Source organism: Anser cygnoides, chromosome 3, assembly GCF_040182565.1.
Source record: "Anser cygnoides isolate HZ-2024a breed goose chromosome 3, Taihu_goose_T2T_genome, whole genome shotgun sequence".
Taxonomy (NCBI): Eukaryota; Metazoa; Chordata; class Aves; order Anseriformes; family Anatidae; genus Anser; species Anser cygnoides.
The window spans coordinates 55274926-55292738 of NC_089875.1; the positions used below are offsets into that span (position 1 = coordinate 55274926).

General features: G+C 39.0%; 1 protein-coding gene across 10 annotated transcripts in view; it reads right to left on the bottom strand.

The window, feature by feature from the left end:
• Positions 1–17813, bottom strand: part of IPCEF1 (interaction protein for cytohesin exchange factors 1) — an 88637-nt gene that overhangs the window by 13715 nt on the left and 57109 nt on the right. For 8 of the 10 annotated variants that reach the window (XM_066994209.1, XM_048076895.2, XM_066994208.1 and 5 more), the window contains 5 exons: positions 16628–16701; positions 13825–13896; positions 10469–10530; positions 6594–6682; positions 830–1187 (listed from right to left, as the gene is read on the bottom strand). In XM_066994209.1, coding sequence (XP_066850310.1) covers positions 830–1187; positions 6594–6682; positions 10469–10530; positions 13825–13896; positions 16628–16701 — 655 coding nt within the window. The remainder of the gene's footprint in view (positions 1–829; positions 1188–6593; positions 6683–10468; positions 10531–13824; positions 13897–16627; positions 16702–17813) is intronic. The other 2 variants (XM_066994210.1, XM_066994211.1) reach the window with 2 other exon arrangements.

The window sequence follows — 17813 nt, forward strand, 5'->3', positions numbered from 1 at the left end:
GATTTTGAATCATGGGCAAAGCTATTGAACAAGAACCTCATTCTTTCCTTGTGTATTTCCTTTCTAGTTAGTGGACTGAACATCTTCTCCTTTCAATGCCTCTTATGATTCAACTGCTCTTAATGCAGGGAAGAGAAGCTTTGCTCAAAAGGTAAGATACGTTGCCTCGCTATGGCTGTATTAACTGTAAAAACAACCAAATTCTGGGACTACAGCACCTTTATAAATTTAGCAGTATATTTCTATAGCAAAATGACAATACAGATACCTATGTGATTAAATAAAATCCAGTCCTTAAGGACTTCCTGATTCAGGATCACATTTGTTTCCCCTTGTTTACAATGAAGTTCAATCAAATGAATAGGGAATACATAGTGAAAGTAAACACTACAATTTACATTTTTAAAGGTGGATTGACCTAATTTCACATTCATTATGTCTTACATACAGCGTTTTCTTAGGGTGACATACTGTGGTTCCACCCTCATGTCATTAAACTTTCCTAAAATTTGAATTCAACCCTAACTAGTAAATGACAGCTGCACTGAAATAAATAAAGCCAATAAAAATATGTCTATGTTATGATTTTATACAGAGGCTATGATCTTAACATACGGGTAACATATGAGAAAAACTCTAAATGTACTTACCAATTTGATTCTAGGATGCATATTTAAGGCACAATAAACCACATTTGTTATAAATGATGTGCCACAGGAAAACTCTTCAATCAAAAATATAAAGGAAGAAAGGGGAAAGGAAGTTGAAGAACACCCCAAACTCCCATTTTATGGTTCTGCAGACGTAATCTCCTTTCTCATTAGCTCACCTTTGGCTGGTGATTTCTGTCCTGTTGCATCTGGCACAGTTAGGCAATGTGTATCCAGACCTAAAAAAGTGTTTTGGGATCCACTACTGGGCCAGATCTGGCTTTCTCCTGCTTCTCCACAGTCTACTTCTGGTTGCTCATCAGAGTGAATCTGCACACAGAAGGTTAAAGGCTGATCACCCTCTTCCACAGCTGAGCTGTTAACAATATCAAGCCAGGACTGCCTCTCAGAATAAACTACTTTGGACGTCAAGGAAGATGATGACTCTTGGGAGTTCAAAGTGCTTTCAGGAGATGAGAGAGAGCAAGATGCTTCACTTGACAGAGTCGAGGTCAAAGAGGACTTCTGTTGATCCTGCTTTCCAGAAACAAATGGGAGAAAAAAAAAAAAAAAAAAGTTATTCCAAGTTATTCTTCTTTCTAGGCTCTATACCCAATAGATATGGAGCTGAAATGCAAAGTAACCAAAAATTGATGTAATGTGATTGATTATCCATCCAAGCAAGCCTGAAGTAAGGTAACCAATCTCTCACAGAGCAGTAACTTCAGAAACTATGTCACAAGGAAGCTAGAGGTAAAACAAGTTGAAAGCTTACAAGGCTTAGAAACAACAGAACAAGAAAAAATACCATGTTGAATGCAGCCTTCCATGCTAGGTCTCACTGTTATTTTCACTCTTTTCTTTCTACTCACTTTATTAGTCTAATCAAGAGTGAAGAAGTGAAACCCTGACTTAGCCATTGAACATGAAGCTGTCTTGAAGCATTCAATAAATCCATCAATGTCATAGCCACAGACAGACGGCCCAAGCAGCTTTGAAGCAGCACTGAAGTGATCTTCTCAGCAGCCAAAGCAATTTTGCCCAGTGCATTCTGGGGACTAATCATTCACCATGCCAAGAAGGCCGACAGGTAATATGTTGGCAAGTTAGTGATAAAAAGAAAAAGCAGGCAGCCATGGGGCAAAGGGCATGAAAAGGTTGATGGTGCAAGATTTATGCTGCTCATTCACCTGCCAAGATTCATGCTTGAGCACATGAGACTGAAAAGGGACTCAAACTTCACTAAAGACACATCAGAAATCAGCATATCTTAGGGCTCTCCATGCTGTACTTGTCACCCTGCCTCAACATGAGTTCATACAACTAGAGAGAGCAGACTCAGTGACAACTAACAGTCATCCTCAGGAACTAGGAGGTGAACAAGAGAGGGTGCAATAGATGCACAATTACATATAAAGAAAGATTGAGAGAAGAAAAAGTCTTGAGAGGTATGTAGCTTCCCAGATGAGCAAATATATGCTTACATTTGTCTACACTAGGCATTTGCATTGGCTGAGCTGTACGATTGTCTGGTCACCATACAAGCTCATACAAGAACTAACACTACTCTGCTTCCTAATCACCAAACTCCACTGAAAAGATGAATCGAGAAAGAGTCAGATGCACAAGTAATACACACACAAACACACAAATATCTGCACAAATACCCAGAAGATTAATTAACAATAATAAACAAAGCAACTGAAGGCATGGGGAGATAATTCTTCAGATTGCAGCCCCTAGCAGAAACCACAATGAGACGTAATATAAAAGCCAGATTTCTTGCATCGTTACAGCAGAAATTTATTCATTCTGCAAATCATCTGTTACTGGACAGAGTCAGAATCAGAATACCAGACTTGATGGACCACGATTCTGGAAAGTTTGTATTCTCAATACATATGCAGAATAGATCTCTGTAAGGACTGAAATAGATGATAACTAAACTGGAAGCACTGAAAAATACTGAAATGGTGTTGCTAGGGAAACCCGGAGGAGCTCCAAACACAAAAGAGAGACTAGTCTGGAATACCTATTAATAATCCACTGGTAAACTAGAATGAAGATGTATTCATATAAACTAAAACAAGAGTGACAATTTTTTGGATTATGCTGTACAAATTTCTGCAATTCAGTGTTACTGTAATACTACTTCCCTTTTACATTAAGAAATGTAAGATTGCCTTCCTGTGTTTCTAATCCAGCAACTACTAATTAGTTCATAAGATGAGGAGACTGTGGGTCACCATTTGTTTGCAGCACTTTCTTCATTTTTGTAAATTTTCAAAGTCATTCCTCCAAGACTGTTACAAACACTGCAGGACCGGACCTTATTTATATCCCTGTTACAAGTACAACATTGTGTTCTAGGTGCATATTTGTTTTTAAAAATGAAACCTTTACAAATTCACCCTAAAGCAAAGGACAAGGTGATGCTGCCATAAACTATATGTGTGAATAACAAAAAAGCCCTTGGGAATACAGATGACCTGAAGCACTTTATCTGTCTAAGATATCATATAACAAAGACAAATTGTTGAAGTGTTTGTACAGACAAGCAGAAAAACTAAAAAAAAAAAAAAAAAAAAAAAAGTGAAAGCTGTTGCTCATGTTGCTGATGGTCTAATTTCAATTATTTAAAGACTTGAGAGGAAGATGTTACATCTCACCTCTATTTTTCTGGCATTTGTCCATACAAAAGAAAGTGCTGCTGACATGAAAACTGTATCTCACTGAGTGGAATATATTTTTGTTTTTATTTTCATTTTGCAATGAATAAAAAATTTGTGTGAGAATGAAGCAGACTACCAGAATGTATTTCTTTCTCTACATATGAATATATATTTTTTCTTGGCATGACAAATGTTTACCTAAAGTACTAGGGTGCTTCCTTTGGAAGTTTTGCATTCATGTACATAACAATAAATCTCTATTTGGGGACATTTTAAAAAGTAGATGCTTGGGCTAGGAGATCATAAGGATTCCATTGGAGATCAATGAGTCTCCAGGCATTTTTTAGAGAAAAAATTATCACCACAAAACACCTCAACTGCTCTTTTGGGATTGCTGCAATCTATTAACTCAATATAGCTGTTGATTTTTGAGTAATAAATCTATTCACATGTGGAGAAATGAATGCAGATGGTCAGTTAAGCTTTTGTCCTACAGATGTCAAAATTTATTTGTTCTTCACTTGCTTTTTCTTCAACAATACCCACAAGCACTCATAAACATAGAAATCTCATAATCACTACTCTTGCTTTTCAAGTTCCAAAACAATCTGGGTCAGCAGAGCAACTGAAACTTTGTGCAAGAATTACAGCAAAATGTTTGCTGATCTAACATGTAACAGAGACTGCACCCGGGTGGCTGTTATTTTCCAGACTAATATTTTCCAATCTGGTATTGATTTCAAGTGTGGAGGTCTTCCTGCTAGCCAGCATATATTTGGTTTTCCAAAATGTCCATAGATTCTAATTTCTATTTTGGAAAATGCCTTTGGCACTTGGGAGATGATCGTACAACTTAAAAATAATAAAAATAAAAATAAACCCCAACTAAGTCCCTGTGGCATTCTTCATTCTTGATAGTGGTCTGAGTAGCACTTGGAGAAGTTGGAAAAGATTCAAGCAGGCCATCCGAACAAGGTGTACCCCCACCGTGCCAACCCAAACCCATTACTTGTTTGGGTCCTCATAATTTGGTTCAAAAACTCCACAGCAAATGAACAGACAGTAAGCAACATTTAACCAGTCTTCCCTGAAACAAACAAGAGCTCCACTCCTAGAATTCGCTTCCCAGCAAACACAGTGCTTCCATAGTCTTTCCAGAGGTTTTCTTCCTCCAGTAATTATCTGAAGGGAGTGGGGGGGAGTATATCAGATAGTTAAAAAAAGACTCTGATTTGTAGTTAAATGCAGCTCTGACAGCACCTAACAGCTCCCTACCCACCACATGAGCAATCTGAGCATAGGGCAGAGCAGTGGCAGCTGGAGCTTTTTCCAGTGGCAGCTCTTGAGGTGAAAAGTTGATTAATTTGCTGAGGAGACACTAACCTTTGTCCATGGGGAAGGGAGTTTTAGATGGAGGTGAGGAGAAGGGAAATCTGCAGATAGAGGTAGAGGCTGGAGGGAAGACAACCTTCAAGAGGAAAGGCTGAGGAAACAAGACCTCTCAGCACCTGCACTTTTCCCTGCGTCCCACGTGTCCCCTGCTAAAACATTGAGGCCAGCACTCAAGAAGAGCATATGGGAGGAAGACAACCGGAGATCGCCTCTGCAGCAACAGGCTGACAAGCAGCAGGAAGCCAGAAAAACAGAAAACTAAAAAAAATAGCACCTGTTTAAAACTCGTCATCTGGAAAAATGCCGGCATTTGCTCAGAGGTGAGCAGACGGGAAAGACATCTACCGCCTCTTAAAGGCAAGCCACTGAGGCATAAAATTCAAGACGCTTCATTATCGGCCTTCGGCCCAGAATAACTCCTGGAGATGTATTGTCAAGGTTTCTATTTTCTCCAATATTTATAGCCACTTGGCCACATTTAACTTTCAGTTAATACAGGCAATAAAGAATCCCATTTTATACAGCAGTGAACGCCACGCATCCCCTGAGTGCCAGGTGGGTTGTTTCACGGTGATTAATGCTGCACAACTGTTTTAGGAGAGGAAGTGAAGACTGACTTATCTGACTGAAACAGGCAGAGGCAAATAGGTGACAGTGTGACATACGTTCCCAGCTTTATGTGAGCTAATTAAAGATTGCTGGACAGGCAGCTCTGTGCATGACATCTCCTTTTATTATTGACTGTGACCACGCAAGCTGCTCCAGCTCATCTATATTTTTCAGATTTGTTCCTGCTTCACTGCCTATCTGACCACCCCAGTTATTGGGTGTCATTTCAAGGTGTCAGTACAGGAGCCTGGGTCACACCAACAAAGTAGTTGTTGCATTTTTTATTCAACCATGAGATGTAATAAGATAATTTGGCAACAAGCATATTACCACTTACCACTAGATATTAACTTTCAGCTAGGGAAGGGAAAGGCTTGAACTCAGGATTTCATATTTCAGCTGTATTACCATCCCCAACTGGATTACTCATTTCCAAACACAGAATTAGGTAAACCTCGTACCTTGAAGTGCATATAAGTGGAGATGAGATCACCGTGAAGAACATCAATAGTAAAACAAGATTAATAGGGCAATAAGTGGCTATTAAATAGGAGAGGCAATATTATTAGACACATGAAGGTGCATACAACTTATTCTAATTTATGCAAAGAAGCTAGGCAGGAGGGAATATCCTGGACAAATGTTTCACAGCAAGGGAGAAAAACAGAGTAAATTTAGGGAGGATGGCTGCTTTCTTTTTTATAATCTCTTTCTCAGAGGTACAGGAAAGTAACTGATTTTATTACTGTTAGAAGATGCCTCTTTCTCTTCACTTCTCCTCACTGGCACAAAAGCAGCTTCAAATTCAGCAGACTTAAGAACAGCTCACTTGAGTAAATAAATGCAAATCTGTTGGATGATGTTACCAGGGTCACAAAAAGAAAGAAGATTTTGGATTGGATTTAAAAAAAAAAAAAAAGGAAGAAGAGTATTGTGAAAAACTAGGTTACAGTAGTGTGTTAAAAATCCCATGACGAAAAGACTCATCACGTGTATGAGGTAAAGTGACACCTTTCTTTCTCAAAGAAAGTAAATATGCCTCCTTCAGAAGGAGACATTATTGTTGGTGTACAGCTCTTAACAGCACAGGCAACAATAACTGCAGGGAACATCACAGGGCAGGGACCGTCACAGCTGGTGCATCCACATCTCAGACACACAGAGTGGATGTCTCCAGCCTCTGGTTTAGGTTATTAGCCAATGGCCCACCACCTGGTGAAAGATTTGTTCCAACCAACTACCAAATAAAGCTAATTAGAGTAACACTTACCAACTGAGGAGGTTGTGACTGGGCCATGTAGGGGGGAGGTGGCGTGTCTGTTATTTCTGGATCATCGTGTTCACTTTCACTATAGCATTCTGAGGCAGACATGGAAAATGAGCAAAAACAAGGTGTTAAAACAACATTCATTTATTCCTCACGGTACTGTGGTCATCGAAGGTCACCAAGAGGTCTGAGGACCATATTGTAACATGCCAGTGCCTATGACACTGAAAATTAACCCACTTATGGTAATACTCCATTGCTTCATAGCAGCCTTCTCTTATTATTTTAATTATCCATTTAAGTAAAAACAAAACAAACAAAAAACACTAGGTGGCAGTGCAGTAGATAGCCTCACGAATAAATTTGGGTTCTTCTTTCCTCCCTTAAAAACCTTTAAAAGAAAGGCTGCATCACCTGTGCATAATTTAGGGAGACCTGTTGCAAGTAGCCCATGCTGTCCCATAGACTCTGTAACCAGCAAGTTGTCTTGAAGCTGGCAACAGGCTTTGGCTATGATTTTCGAAAAAACAGATTGCTCGTATGGTACTTTGAAAACCATAAAGCACTCTCAGGGGACTTCTGTCACCACACAGTAGCTCACACCAGCATGCCACATGGCACAGGAGTACACTTGCTGAGCTAGCAATAAACATAGACACAGGACTCTACGACTATACACCCCACTCATCTTTTTCTTTTCAAGTAAAAAGCAAGCTGATAGAGCCCCAGTAACTCTTGGGAGGTAGAGAGGCAGGCACATGATTTAACTACATGTGTAGCAGGTGGAGGTATTTTCCAACACTTCTCAGATGCTTTTTAACAATGGATTACATGAAGTGCTAATCATTGATAAAATGAGACACAAAGGGAGGCAGCAAGTTGCTGGATCATATTCTCAGGGCCTGGTTATAAATAATGGACCAGATCACTTCCCTCTACTAAATATCCCAGCATGTACCAGCTTTCCAGACCCACATTATTATCCAATCGGCTGTGATTACCACATCTGTTAACTAAATTAATACTGGCACACTTACTTTTCATGCATGTAATTTTGGCGGGTTAATAACCACAGTGCAAGAGGAGAAAGGAAAAAAAAATGTTGTAGGAGAGCAATTTTATATGAGGGAGAGATTTCTAAGACGATAACAAAGTGAAGCTTTCTCCCAGTACTCTTTGCAGAACTATAGGATTTTTAATAGCATAGCTGCAATTCTGTTTACTGAAAATACTTGCTGGCATATCTTAGCACTGAGGACTGGCTGCAGTACAGCCCATATCAAATTCTAAAGCTCTGTGAATGCATTCTTGAATTACTCTTGGTAAAGAGCTTATTTTTCTATGGCTCCCCTTTCAGGCACGCAGAAGAACTGGGAAAACAAAACAAAACAAAACAAACAAACAAAACAAAACAGCTGTTTCTGATACACTAAAGACCCTCCTGAAGAGTTACAATATGTGAAAGAGGGGCAAATCAGGTTGCTGGGAGCAGAAGTGACTGTCAGTAATGGCAGTATTTTTTGAGATGCAGGATGTAGCAGTGCTTCTGCAAGGGCACATCCACAGAGGGGTATCAATGGGGCTCTGAACCCCACTCATGACAGATGCTGGAGCACGTGTGACAAAACACACGGAAAGATAAACGGGTGTTTGATCACCCAAATCAGAGCCCCTTTTCTTTAAGGGGAGATGGCCCACCAGCTTCAAAAACTGAAGAAATCTTGGCTATGTTATGTTCATTCCAGGATAATTAGATAATCTGCTGCAGAAGTTTTTGATAAATTATTTTGTAATCTTTCTGCTGTGTTTTGTTTTTATTAATATTAGTTGGTCATAATTTTGTGTCAAGTTTTATAACTATCAACTCAGCCAATGCAACCAATCCACTACAGTTTCTGAGGCTTTGTTGTGGTTTAACCCGGCTGGCAGCTAAACACCACACAGCCGTTCGCCCACCCTCCCTCCTCCCTCTTTGGGATGGGGGAGAGAAACGGGAAAGTGAAGCCTGTGAGTTGAGATAAAGACAGTTTATTAAGACAGGAATATAATAATAACAATAATAATAATAGTGATAATGATAATAGTAATAATAATGTGTAAGAAACAAGTGATGCACAATGCATTTGCTCACCACCCGCTGACCGATGCCCAGCCTATTCCCGAGCAGCCGGCCCCCCCCACCCCGGGTAGCCACCCCTATATATTGTTTAGCATGACGTCAGATGGTATGGAATACCCCTTTGGCCACTTTGGGTCAGCTGTCCTGGGTCTGTCCCCTCCCAGCTCCTGCTGCACCCCTAGCCTGCTCGCTGGCAGGACAGAGCAAGAAGCTGAAAAGTCCTTGGCCTGGTGTAAACACTGCTCTGCAACAATTAAAACATCAGCATGTTATCAGCGCTCTTCTCATCCTAATCCAAAACATAGCACCCTACCAGCTACTATGAGGAAAATTAACTCTGTCCTAACTGGAACCAGGACAGGCTTTAAAAAAAATGTATTTGTTTTTCTGTATAGTACTTTGATCACTTTCACCAAACAAACAAACTCTTCCTTTGCATGGACAATGTTTGGATACCTCCTCCCCAGGTGCAATTATCTATGCAGGCCTTGCTGTGCAATATGATACTGAATGCAGCCCCTTACACTAATTATCACAGATTGTTTTTTATGCAAAATTAGGTTCAAAGAGGACAAAAACATTTTGGTAGAGTGCAAGGGTATAGGAATTATAAAGTCTCCTGACAAGAACAAAATAGGAGCCATGAATTGAAAACAAATAAAATTATGAGTTTTGCTGTATGACCAGAAATCAGTGGTATCTGTGTTTATCAGTACAAAGCTGCTTCTTATGGCAGAGTAAAAATAGAGCTAGATGAGGCAAATCAATAACATCATTACAAGTCTGAAGCCCGGACATAAACCACAACCTCATTCTGGGAAATAGTAGAAGGAATGTACAGAGGAGCATTTCAGTGCTTAGACAAAATAGGCTGCATCACCTAAGCACGATTCATATTACTCTAAACACCATTTTCTTCTTCATAATGCCTGTTCCTTCACAACCTGTTCTCAAACAAAACAAACAAACAAACAAAAATAAGGAGGGTCAAAAGCCCAGAAGAAGATATATATTCCTTAGGTCAGAGTCCGCCCCTGGTTTGCTAACACAATACTACCCACAGCGCTTCTCATTTTAAATCAGTTCCCAACGTGCACATCCTCACACAGCAGCTTTAACAAGCACTCCAACAAGGGACTTTCTTTGTTCTTTATCTACCTAGATTCATGATTTGACTGCAGGTATCCTCCCACCAAAAAGTACTGTTATGTCATTGTACAAATTAAAACAATAAATGAATTGCTATGGAACTTTAAAAATTATTCATTCCACAATTAACTTTTGGGCTTGACTGTGAAGAAAATCGTAGACTTCAGTACAACCACCACCACCCAATATTAATGCTGTTGAAACCCCCAGAAATGGAGAAGATGTGAGGGACAGATCTACATTGCACAAGATGTGACCAAGCTAGAAATTTTGCACAATTGCTCTCATATACCTTACCAGCTCTAAATCCAGAGTAGCACAGATGTTTCTCTATGTTCTTTGTAGGCTTAGCAAGCCAGCAAACTGCCAGATGGTAGTTACACATCACTCGCAAGAACAGCAAGCATCTTTCAGTGATGCTACATCTCACCAGCATATCTTTCATTATGGCTACTTTGTGCTGTGCCAGTGTGGTGTTGCTGAGCTCAATAGGCAGACAGACCCAAGGTGACAATTTGAAAGAAAGGAAAGATCTGACAAAAATTCAGCCCATCAAAAACTGTGAAGGACATTCTGTAGTTACACACTAAAACCAAGATTAGAAACATACCTTCTTCATTCTTCCCATTGGGTGCCTGAGGGTCTACAGCCATCCCCAGCTTGCTTAGCCACCTATGTTCAGAACAGAGAGAATACATCGTTAACAATACTTGCATGCTGTTTTGACACAGTTTCTCACTTTTCAGATGTGTTCCACATTACCACGACTATTTTCTTTAACCCCAAGTCTGAATGTCAGTTTCTGTATCTCAAAGAATTTTCTAGAAAGGCACCAGTTACCTGGATGCTAACATTCCCATTCCTTGTATCAACTGTGGAGGGCTCAGTTGCCAAGAGGAGAAATGCACTGAACAGCTCACAGGCCCACTTTGTAATATGCAATAGACTACCTAGAACTTTATTTTTCTGTGCATGGATTTCTGAACCACTGTCCATCAGGTACAACAGCAAGCTGTTCACAGGTTGACAGTCCCAGTTTTATAGCCCTTATGCTCTTCTCAGACCGTATATGGTGAGCAGGACTAGTTGCCTGGGACATTTTCTCTTCCTGAAATTGAAAAACAAAACAAAACAAAACAAAACCACCACTACTGGTGAAGAAAGAGTTGCATTTCTGGAAGTCAAGTATTAGTGCTATAACACAATGTCAGTGGCTTAGTCCCACTGTTGAGGTGTTATATTTCACCCATGGTAAAGCAAAAGGCATAGGAGCCATACAAGATGATGTCAGCTGCCCTGGCCAAAGCTATCATTGCACAGCCTAAGAATCTAAACCATTTAAAACTAGACTTTCTGACCATCACATACTGCTTTGTTCAACTCCCTATTACTTTTGTTTTTAGTAAGTCTCACTTCCCGTGTTGCTTTAAGCTATTAACTGTGGGTTGTTTTTTTCTGGTTTTGGTTTTTCTTTTTTTCTTTTTTCCTTTTTTTTCTTTTTTCTTTAAATTTATTTCTCTTCGTAGGTAGCTGTATTTTTCTAGTGTTAAAAAAAAATCCCTGGTTATATTTTTTTCGTATACTATGCTTGCTTATAAGTCATTCAGATCTATCCAGGTTTTAACAAAACTAAGAACTAAAAAAGCTCAAGCCCTTCAAATTAAAGCTCAAGGCCTAAATAAGGAATGTAAGAAGGTCACGAATTAAGATTCATGACTCAGAGAAAACATCATGTTGGATCTTGATTCTACTGAAGCAATGAGAATTTGTCTGTTAGATCAGTAGCACCATAACTGGATTTTTAGACTGTCATATAAATAATAGAGCTACATAACAAAGGGAAAAAAGTGCCATTTCTATAAGAGTGGATTAATGACTTTCTTGTAGCAGCTAATTGTAAGAGAATGATTTTTTTTTATTCAAAAAAAAAAATCTAAACAAAAAAAAAATTGCTAAGAAATCCAGGAATTCATTAAATACAAGGTCAGACACCAGTAATTGAGTACATTTTGGCCAGGTAAGTTCATGGAGCTAGCCAGCACAAATCTGCTTTTCATATGTGCACTACTATGGCAAATATATGCTAAATGAATGAAGCAAATGACTATACTAATAAACCCACCATTGACTTAATAGATATACATGCATGAAGAGTTGCAAAAGGTCACGATCTATCAAGCATTTATGCACACAAGTAACTCGACACACACGAATGCCCCAGTGAGTTCAGTGGAACCACTCACACGCATATGTATGTGTGGGACTGGAGCCAAGCGAACAGATGTCTTTTAGTCTGTTTCGACATATGCGTGAGTATGCGTGTACTCTCTGTATTAAATGCATGTATTTTATACTTTGCCAAGCAAAACATCATCAGTTACAACAGCGAGGAATTAGGACTAGTGCAGTACATTGCAAGCTGCTCTAACACTAGGCTACCTAGCTTTAAGCCAAAATGAAATTTACTCCAGAAGTGGATTTTGAAGAAAATCATTCTGGGGTATAAGAGCTGGGACACCTGTGTAGATTTCAATCACTCACTCACATGAGACTAAACATTTCCGAAGTGTCATTAAGACACTGAGAATTTCCAGCTGGGCTCCAAACTGGCTGTTAACACTCATATGTCCCCCATTAGCTCTACTTTTTCCTTTACCTTCCCCCTACATCCTTTCCTCTTCTCTCTCAGACACAGTCACTTTCTCTACAGAAGTATTTCTGGCCAGCAGTCCTCCATTCTCAGTCCTCCTCAGACCACCTGCCTCAAGAACCTGTTACTGTGCTGAGGAGCTCTTGTAGGAAATGCAGCCATATAGATATAGATGGTTATTTCCCCACCAGCAGCCTCTGGACTTCTCCAAGTTACAAAGGGCAACACATTTTTACATCTATATTTACATGTATATACCTACAGAGTACAGATTTATGAGTAAATATCTATGCATGTACACTGCTGTACTACAGTACATTTCTGTCTCTATAGCCATTTCAGAAGGTCTCACACATTTTCTCAGCATCTCTCCTTTCATGTTGTGGTGAATAGTTTTGAGGTCTCTTGCTTATAGAGGGGAAGAACAGTCAATGCTCTATGAAGAAACACAAAGGTCACTAGTACAGCCATGATTAAAATCTTGAATTATCTATCAGAGGAGCTCTCTTCCCATTTAAATTTTATTGCTTTGTATCTGAATTTTGGCCTTTTTATGCAATAGCATTGTGAACAGACTGCAATCTGAAGTAATAAAGACAAGGAAAATATGAGCTATATACAAATAGGCCCAAACTGGACCAATAGCAAGTAATATCTACTTCGGATAGCTTGATGGTTTCTAAAATGGCAGTATTAGTACCCATTTTTATTTCTTTCATTTAAGAAAAAAAAAAAAAACATGAATGAATTATTGCTCCTACAGACATTCGTGGAAAGAAAATTTCTAACCTGGCATGAGAATTGTTTAACTGCAGTATAGTTTGCCAGGGAATTAAATGCTTGCTTAGATTTAAAAAGCAGCTATTTATATTGCTCTAACCCTCCTTGTTAATTGACATGCTATTCTGAAAACAAGCAATATTATATTCAAATACTAGATCATTTCTGGAACAAAACTATGTAATGCTTTTCCCCTCTCTTTCCTTTCCTCCTTCACTTCTCCCACGGTGATGAGCTTGCTAGTTCACTTTTGTAATGGAAAGGGATTTATATCTACAAATTTCAGGAAGACTAGTATCAGAATTGCACTAATAATGAGATTCCGATTCCAACTTTCATTAGTGAATAAATAACAGTAGTTTCCTTCTACTTAATGATCGGGGGGAAAAAAAAAAAGAAAAAAAAAAGGAAAAGAAACAGACTTGGTAATACCCAGAATAATTTCATCAACAACTGCTTAACAGCAAGAGAATGAACTTTCAGGGTGTTCTCAGATGTGAGACAGGATGAAACATGGCCAGTCGCTCCCTACTTACGTGTTCATTTCCAGAACATTTTCTGCCGCAAAATAAAATGTCTTGATCTGTGGGTGGCTGATCTTAATAGCACTTTAAGAAAATAAAAATAAGAGAGAGATGAAGAAAACTAGTTTATGTAAGAAAAAATAGCTGAATTAATTATTTAAAATATTTATTCACTCTACTATATTAATCCAGATCTGCTTATCCATCCATATAGTTAGTTCCTTAAAACTCAAGATTATTTTTAGCTCTTCCGAGGCTACAAAGTATTCAGAGAATATAAAATATAGGAATTAAAAAAGGATGTAAAAAGGAATAAAACTAAGTTTTTCATTTTGCAACCCCATAAGTTTGTTGTGTGCCCACATCTTGAAAACAGTGTGCAGTTTCATTCTTCTCCCCAGCTCAGAAAAATAAACAAACTTGAAAGAGGTTCAGAGAAAGTGACAGGGATGACCCAAGGTATCAGGCAGATTCTGTGGGTGATTAATCAGACTAAGATCCCACAGCATAGAGAACAGATGGTAAAAATGAGATATAATACAATAAAATCACACGTGGCATGCAACAGGTGAATAGGGACTGATTCTTCACTGTTGTTTCCATGACAAGTTTTAGGAGGTACCAAAGAGGCAATTAGGTGGCAGGTTTGACACAAACAAAATGCAGGTCTTGACATGCCACCAATTATGTTCTGCAACTCCACCTCAGGATGTTAGGGGTACCCTCATGAGTGCTGCTAAATCAGTCCTAATAATTTCAAACTGGTGGAAATCTACCATAAGTTAGTAAATACACTGACATACTTCTAACTCAGGAAGCTTCATCAGTAAATGGTTTGAAGTCTGAAAGAACATTTTAAGGAAATAACACTATATGTTTTTCTTCTTTAATCTTTGCTAGGCACCCACTTTGGGCCACTTTAGAAGGCAGGATACAAGGTTAGACTGCTTTGGTCTGACCCAGTGTGCTTGTTCTTAACACTGCCTTGAGAAGGAAACATCAAATTTGAAAAAACACTTTCACCTAAATACCAACCAATGTATATTTCTTACATGTCATTCTAGCAGACTAACAGTGTTTTGAAGCTGTCTTTTCCAATGGAGAAGAGGAATGAAAAAGGGAAATTTACTTATGCTGTTCCAATGATATCAACCACTTGGTGGTTCACCAACTACTGAACATACTTGGAAGTATACCTTGACAGTCATAGCAGGCATATCAGGGGGAAACACACGGGTTTGAGTTCCTTTAGGAAGCAAGCTTCCCATATCTCAGGAATCCACCCATAGTCCTTTTATCCTTTTGCCACAACACACAACCTTCTATCAAAGTGCAAGAGTGACTCTCTTGAGTAAAATACAACAGGGTCCATAGAGGTGGGAGCTGCCATAAATGATTGACAGTGAATCCAACCAATTGATTCTTTATTGCAGTATGTAAACATATAATATGTAAAAATATGTAAACATCAGTGATCTCTGTCTGCCTACTGTGTCTATATTTAAAAATAAATAATAATAATAATCATCAACAACTTAACAAAGGAAGATGGAAGACACTGGAAACTGAAATAGCCGACTCAAACATTCTGGAAATGCAGAATGAAAGAATAGTCATCAACTTTTCTTATTTTTACTGGCAGATATCCACTGGTACATGATCTGTTCTGACTATGGTATGTCACCTCATTAAGACAATGCTACTTTTGAATTACATGCACCTTTCCTATAGGGAAATGTGCTTTCTTTACATGAAAAAAGCAATTCCAACAGTATCCTCAATGTGTAATGACTATAACCAGAAGAACACCCTTTCCAGTTTGTCACTATCAATCATGAACTGCAGCAATTAAAACCTAAAACCAAGCGCATTTTTTTTTCCTCTCTCCTCTTCTGGTATTAGTCACACTTCCAGGGGTCTAGAAGGTTGATGACATACTTTATTTTTGACCAACAGAGTCCTCTCCTATTTACCCCATATTCAGTAAGTGACAAGCATGCATTTTCCTCCCAGTCACAGACAGTCAACAGTTACGGAAGTGAAGGGCAACATTTTATCCTGGTCCTGTGTTTAATGACTCAACCACCATTCTTCTGAGAAAACAAATTGGAGCTCCCCATATTCAAAATTTCTGCCCCCCTTTCTTTGGAGGATTCAAATGCACAGTTAATCTCAAGAACTTCTATGGCTAAGAACAGGATGCAAACAGAACAAATAAGGTTTTCTCTTGAGGGACAAAATAAAAATCATGCTGAGGTTTATAACTTTGAATAGCAGCAGCACCCCTCCAAACCCTTGAAGTGTGCTCAGAAGCAGCAGGAAGTCAATGCTGCACATGGAGTTTGGAGAGAATATTTTTAGATGTGTACTCTGCTAAACAAGGTTTTAACTCCCTGCACAACCAGAGGCTCCAAGTACAGCCCTAAGTTGCACCACAGCAGTTTAAAGAATAGTCCCAACTGAAAGGGAAGCAGCATTACTTGCATCACTGTTGAACTCACCACCCAAGAGAAGGCATCTAAGATAGATTGACACTTATCAATGCAATGACCAAAAACTAAGCAAAACAAAACAAAAAAAAAGCATACTGGTTTACTTTTTAATTGCAGTTTTAGTAGAGGACATCTGACAGAATTTTCAAAAGCATATTTACTGTATGGTTCTCTTTCAGTAACACATTTAAAATCCCATTATTTATACAACAAAGAAGAGCTCCCCACAGCTCCATTGTCAGGCACTACTGAGATCCAACTCTTTGCAATACTGTTAAAAAAAAAAAAAATCATGCAAAAACAGGGCTAAGAGATAAACTTACTGCTTTTTTTTGCATTCTGTTGCTCGGTCCACACTGAAGTCTGGAAGTCTGATAAATCCTTCTGCTTTTTCAGCCTGCAATGAATAAATAAATCAGATCAACCAATTGGTAAACTACCAGACTCCAATGCTTAACGTTATTTAACATACAACTGCTCGTTTTTGACAGCTTTTTTATACTGTAAAATATATTCTCATCACCATGGGGATGCATTAACACCCAAAGTTTTGGCTGATATTTGGAAACAAGAACTATTCCTACGCAAGCTATTATTTGTGCAAGTCCTGGATGCAAGAAAGCTCAGGAGCTTACACTCCTGTCTATGTAAGCAAGAGAGTGTGAGCATAGGATTTGTTGTAAACTTCCAAATAACACAGAACCTGAACAAGGAAAGATCCTCGGCTCATATAAGAGTGCTGAGATAGATTCCCCTGCCTCCTCACTTCAGAGTTGTTTGTTGTTGCTGTTTATTTGCTTTAAAATCAGAATATCTTTTTCTAAGATTCATGATTAAGTCATAAGTCAAGTCCAGTCTAAAATTGTCAAGGGCAAAATTTAGGTTTGGACCAAACAAGGACTAAAAGTAGCAGGGAGGTAGAGGAACCCAATTCCTTTTCAGCCATCCATGATCACACAGCCTGGTTCAACAAAGAGACCAGCCAAGCTTTGTGCACATAGCATGGAAAATGAAACTACTGAACCTCAGATCTAAAAACAGCTCTAAAATCAGAAGTCACCCAGAAGAGATGGGTGACTAAAGAGAGAAGGAATAAGAGTTATATCATCATTTCTGGTGTGTCTGTTACATGCAAGCTCAAACAAGCAAGCATATGTTCCATTATACAGCATGCATGTCTGTTGTACAGATGCTTAACAGCAACACATATAATGATCTATGCATATTCAAAAACTAAATGTCTGTAGCAATAGGAATTCAAACGTTACCCAAAATGACCCAAGGAGGGTGGAGGAGGGTCTCCCCTGGGTAATTGTAACATGGACCATTTTGTTGGGTCACCTATCTACTCCTGTACATGACCAAGGCAGAGAGAGGCAATAGGGGCTGCTCCCACTCCAGGAGGTGGGAAGGTACCAGAGCCAGGGGATGTTCCCACACAGATGGGCTGCATTGGCAGACTGTGTGAACCAGACCCAGATGATTTTGACTACCCAGCAATCACTCCCT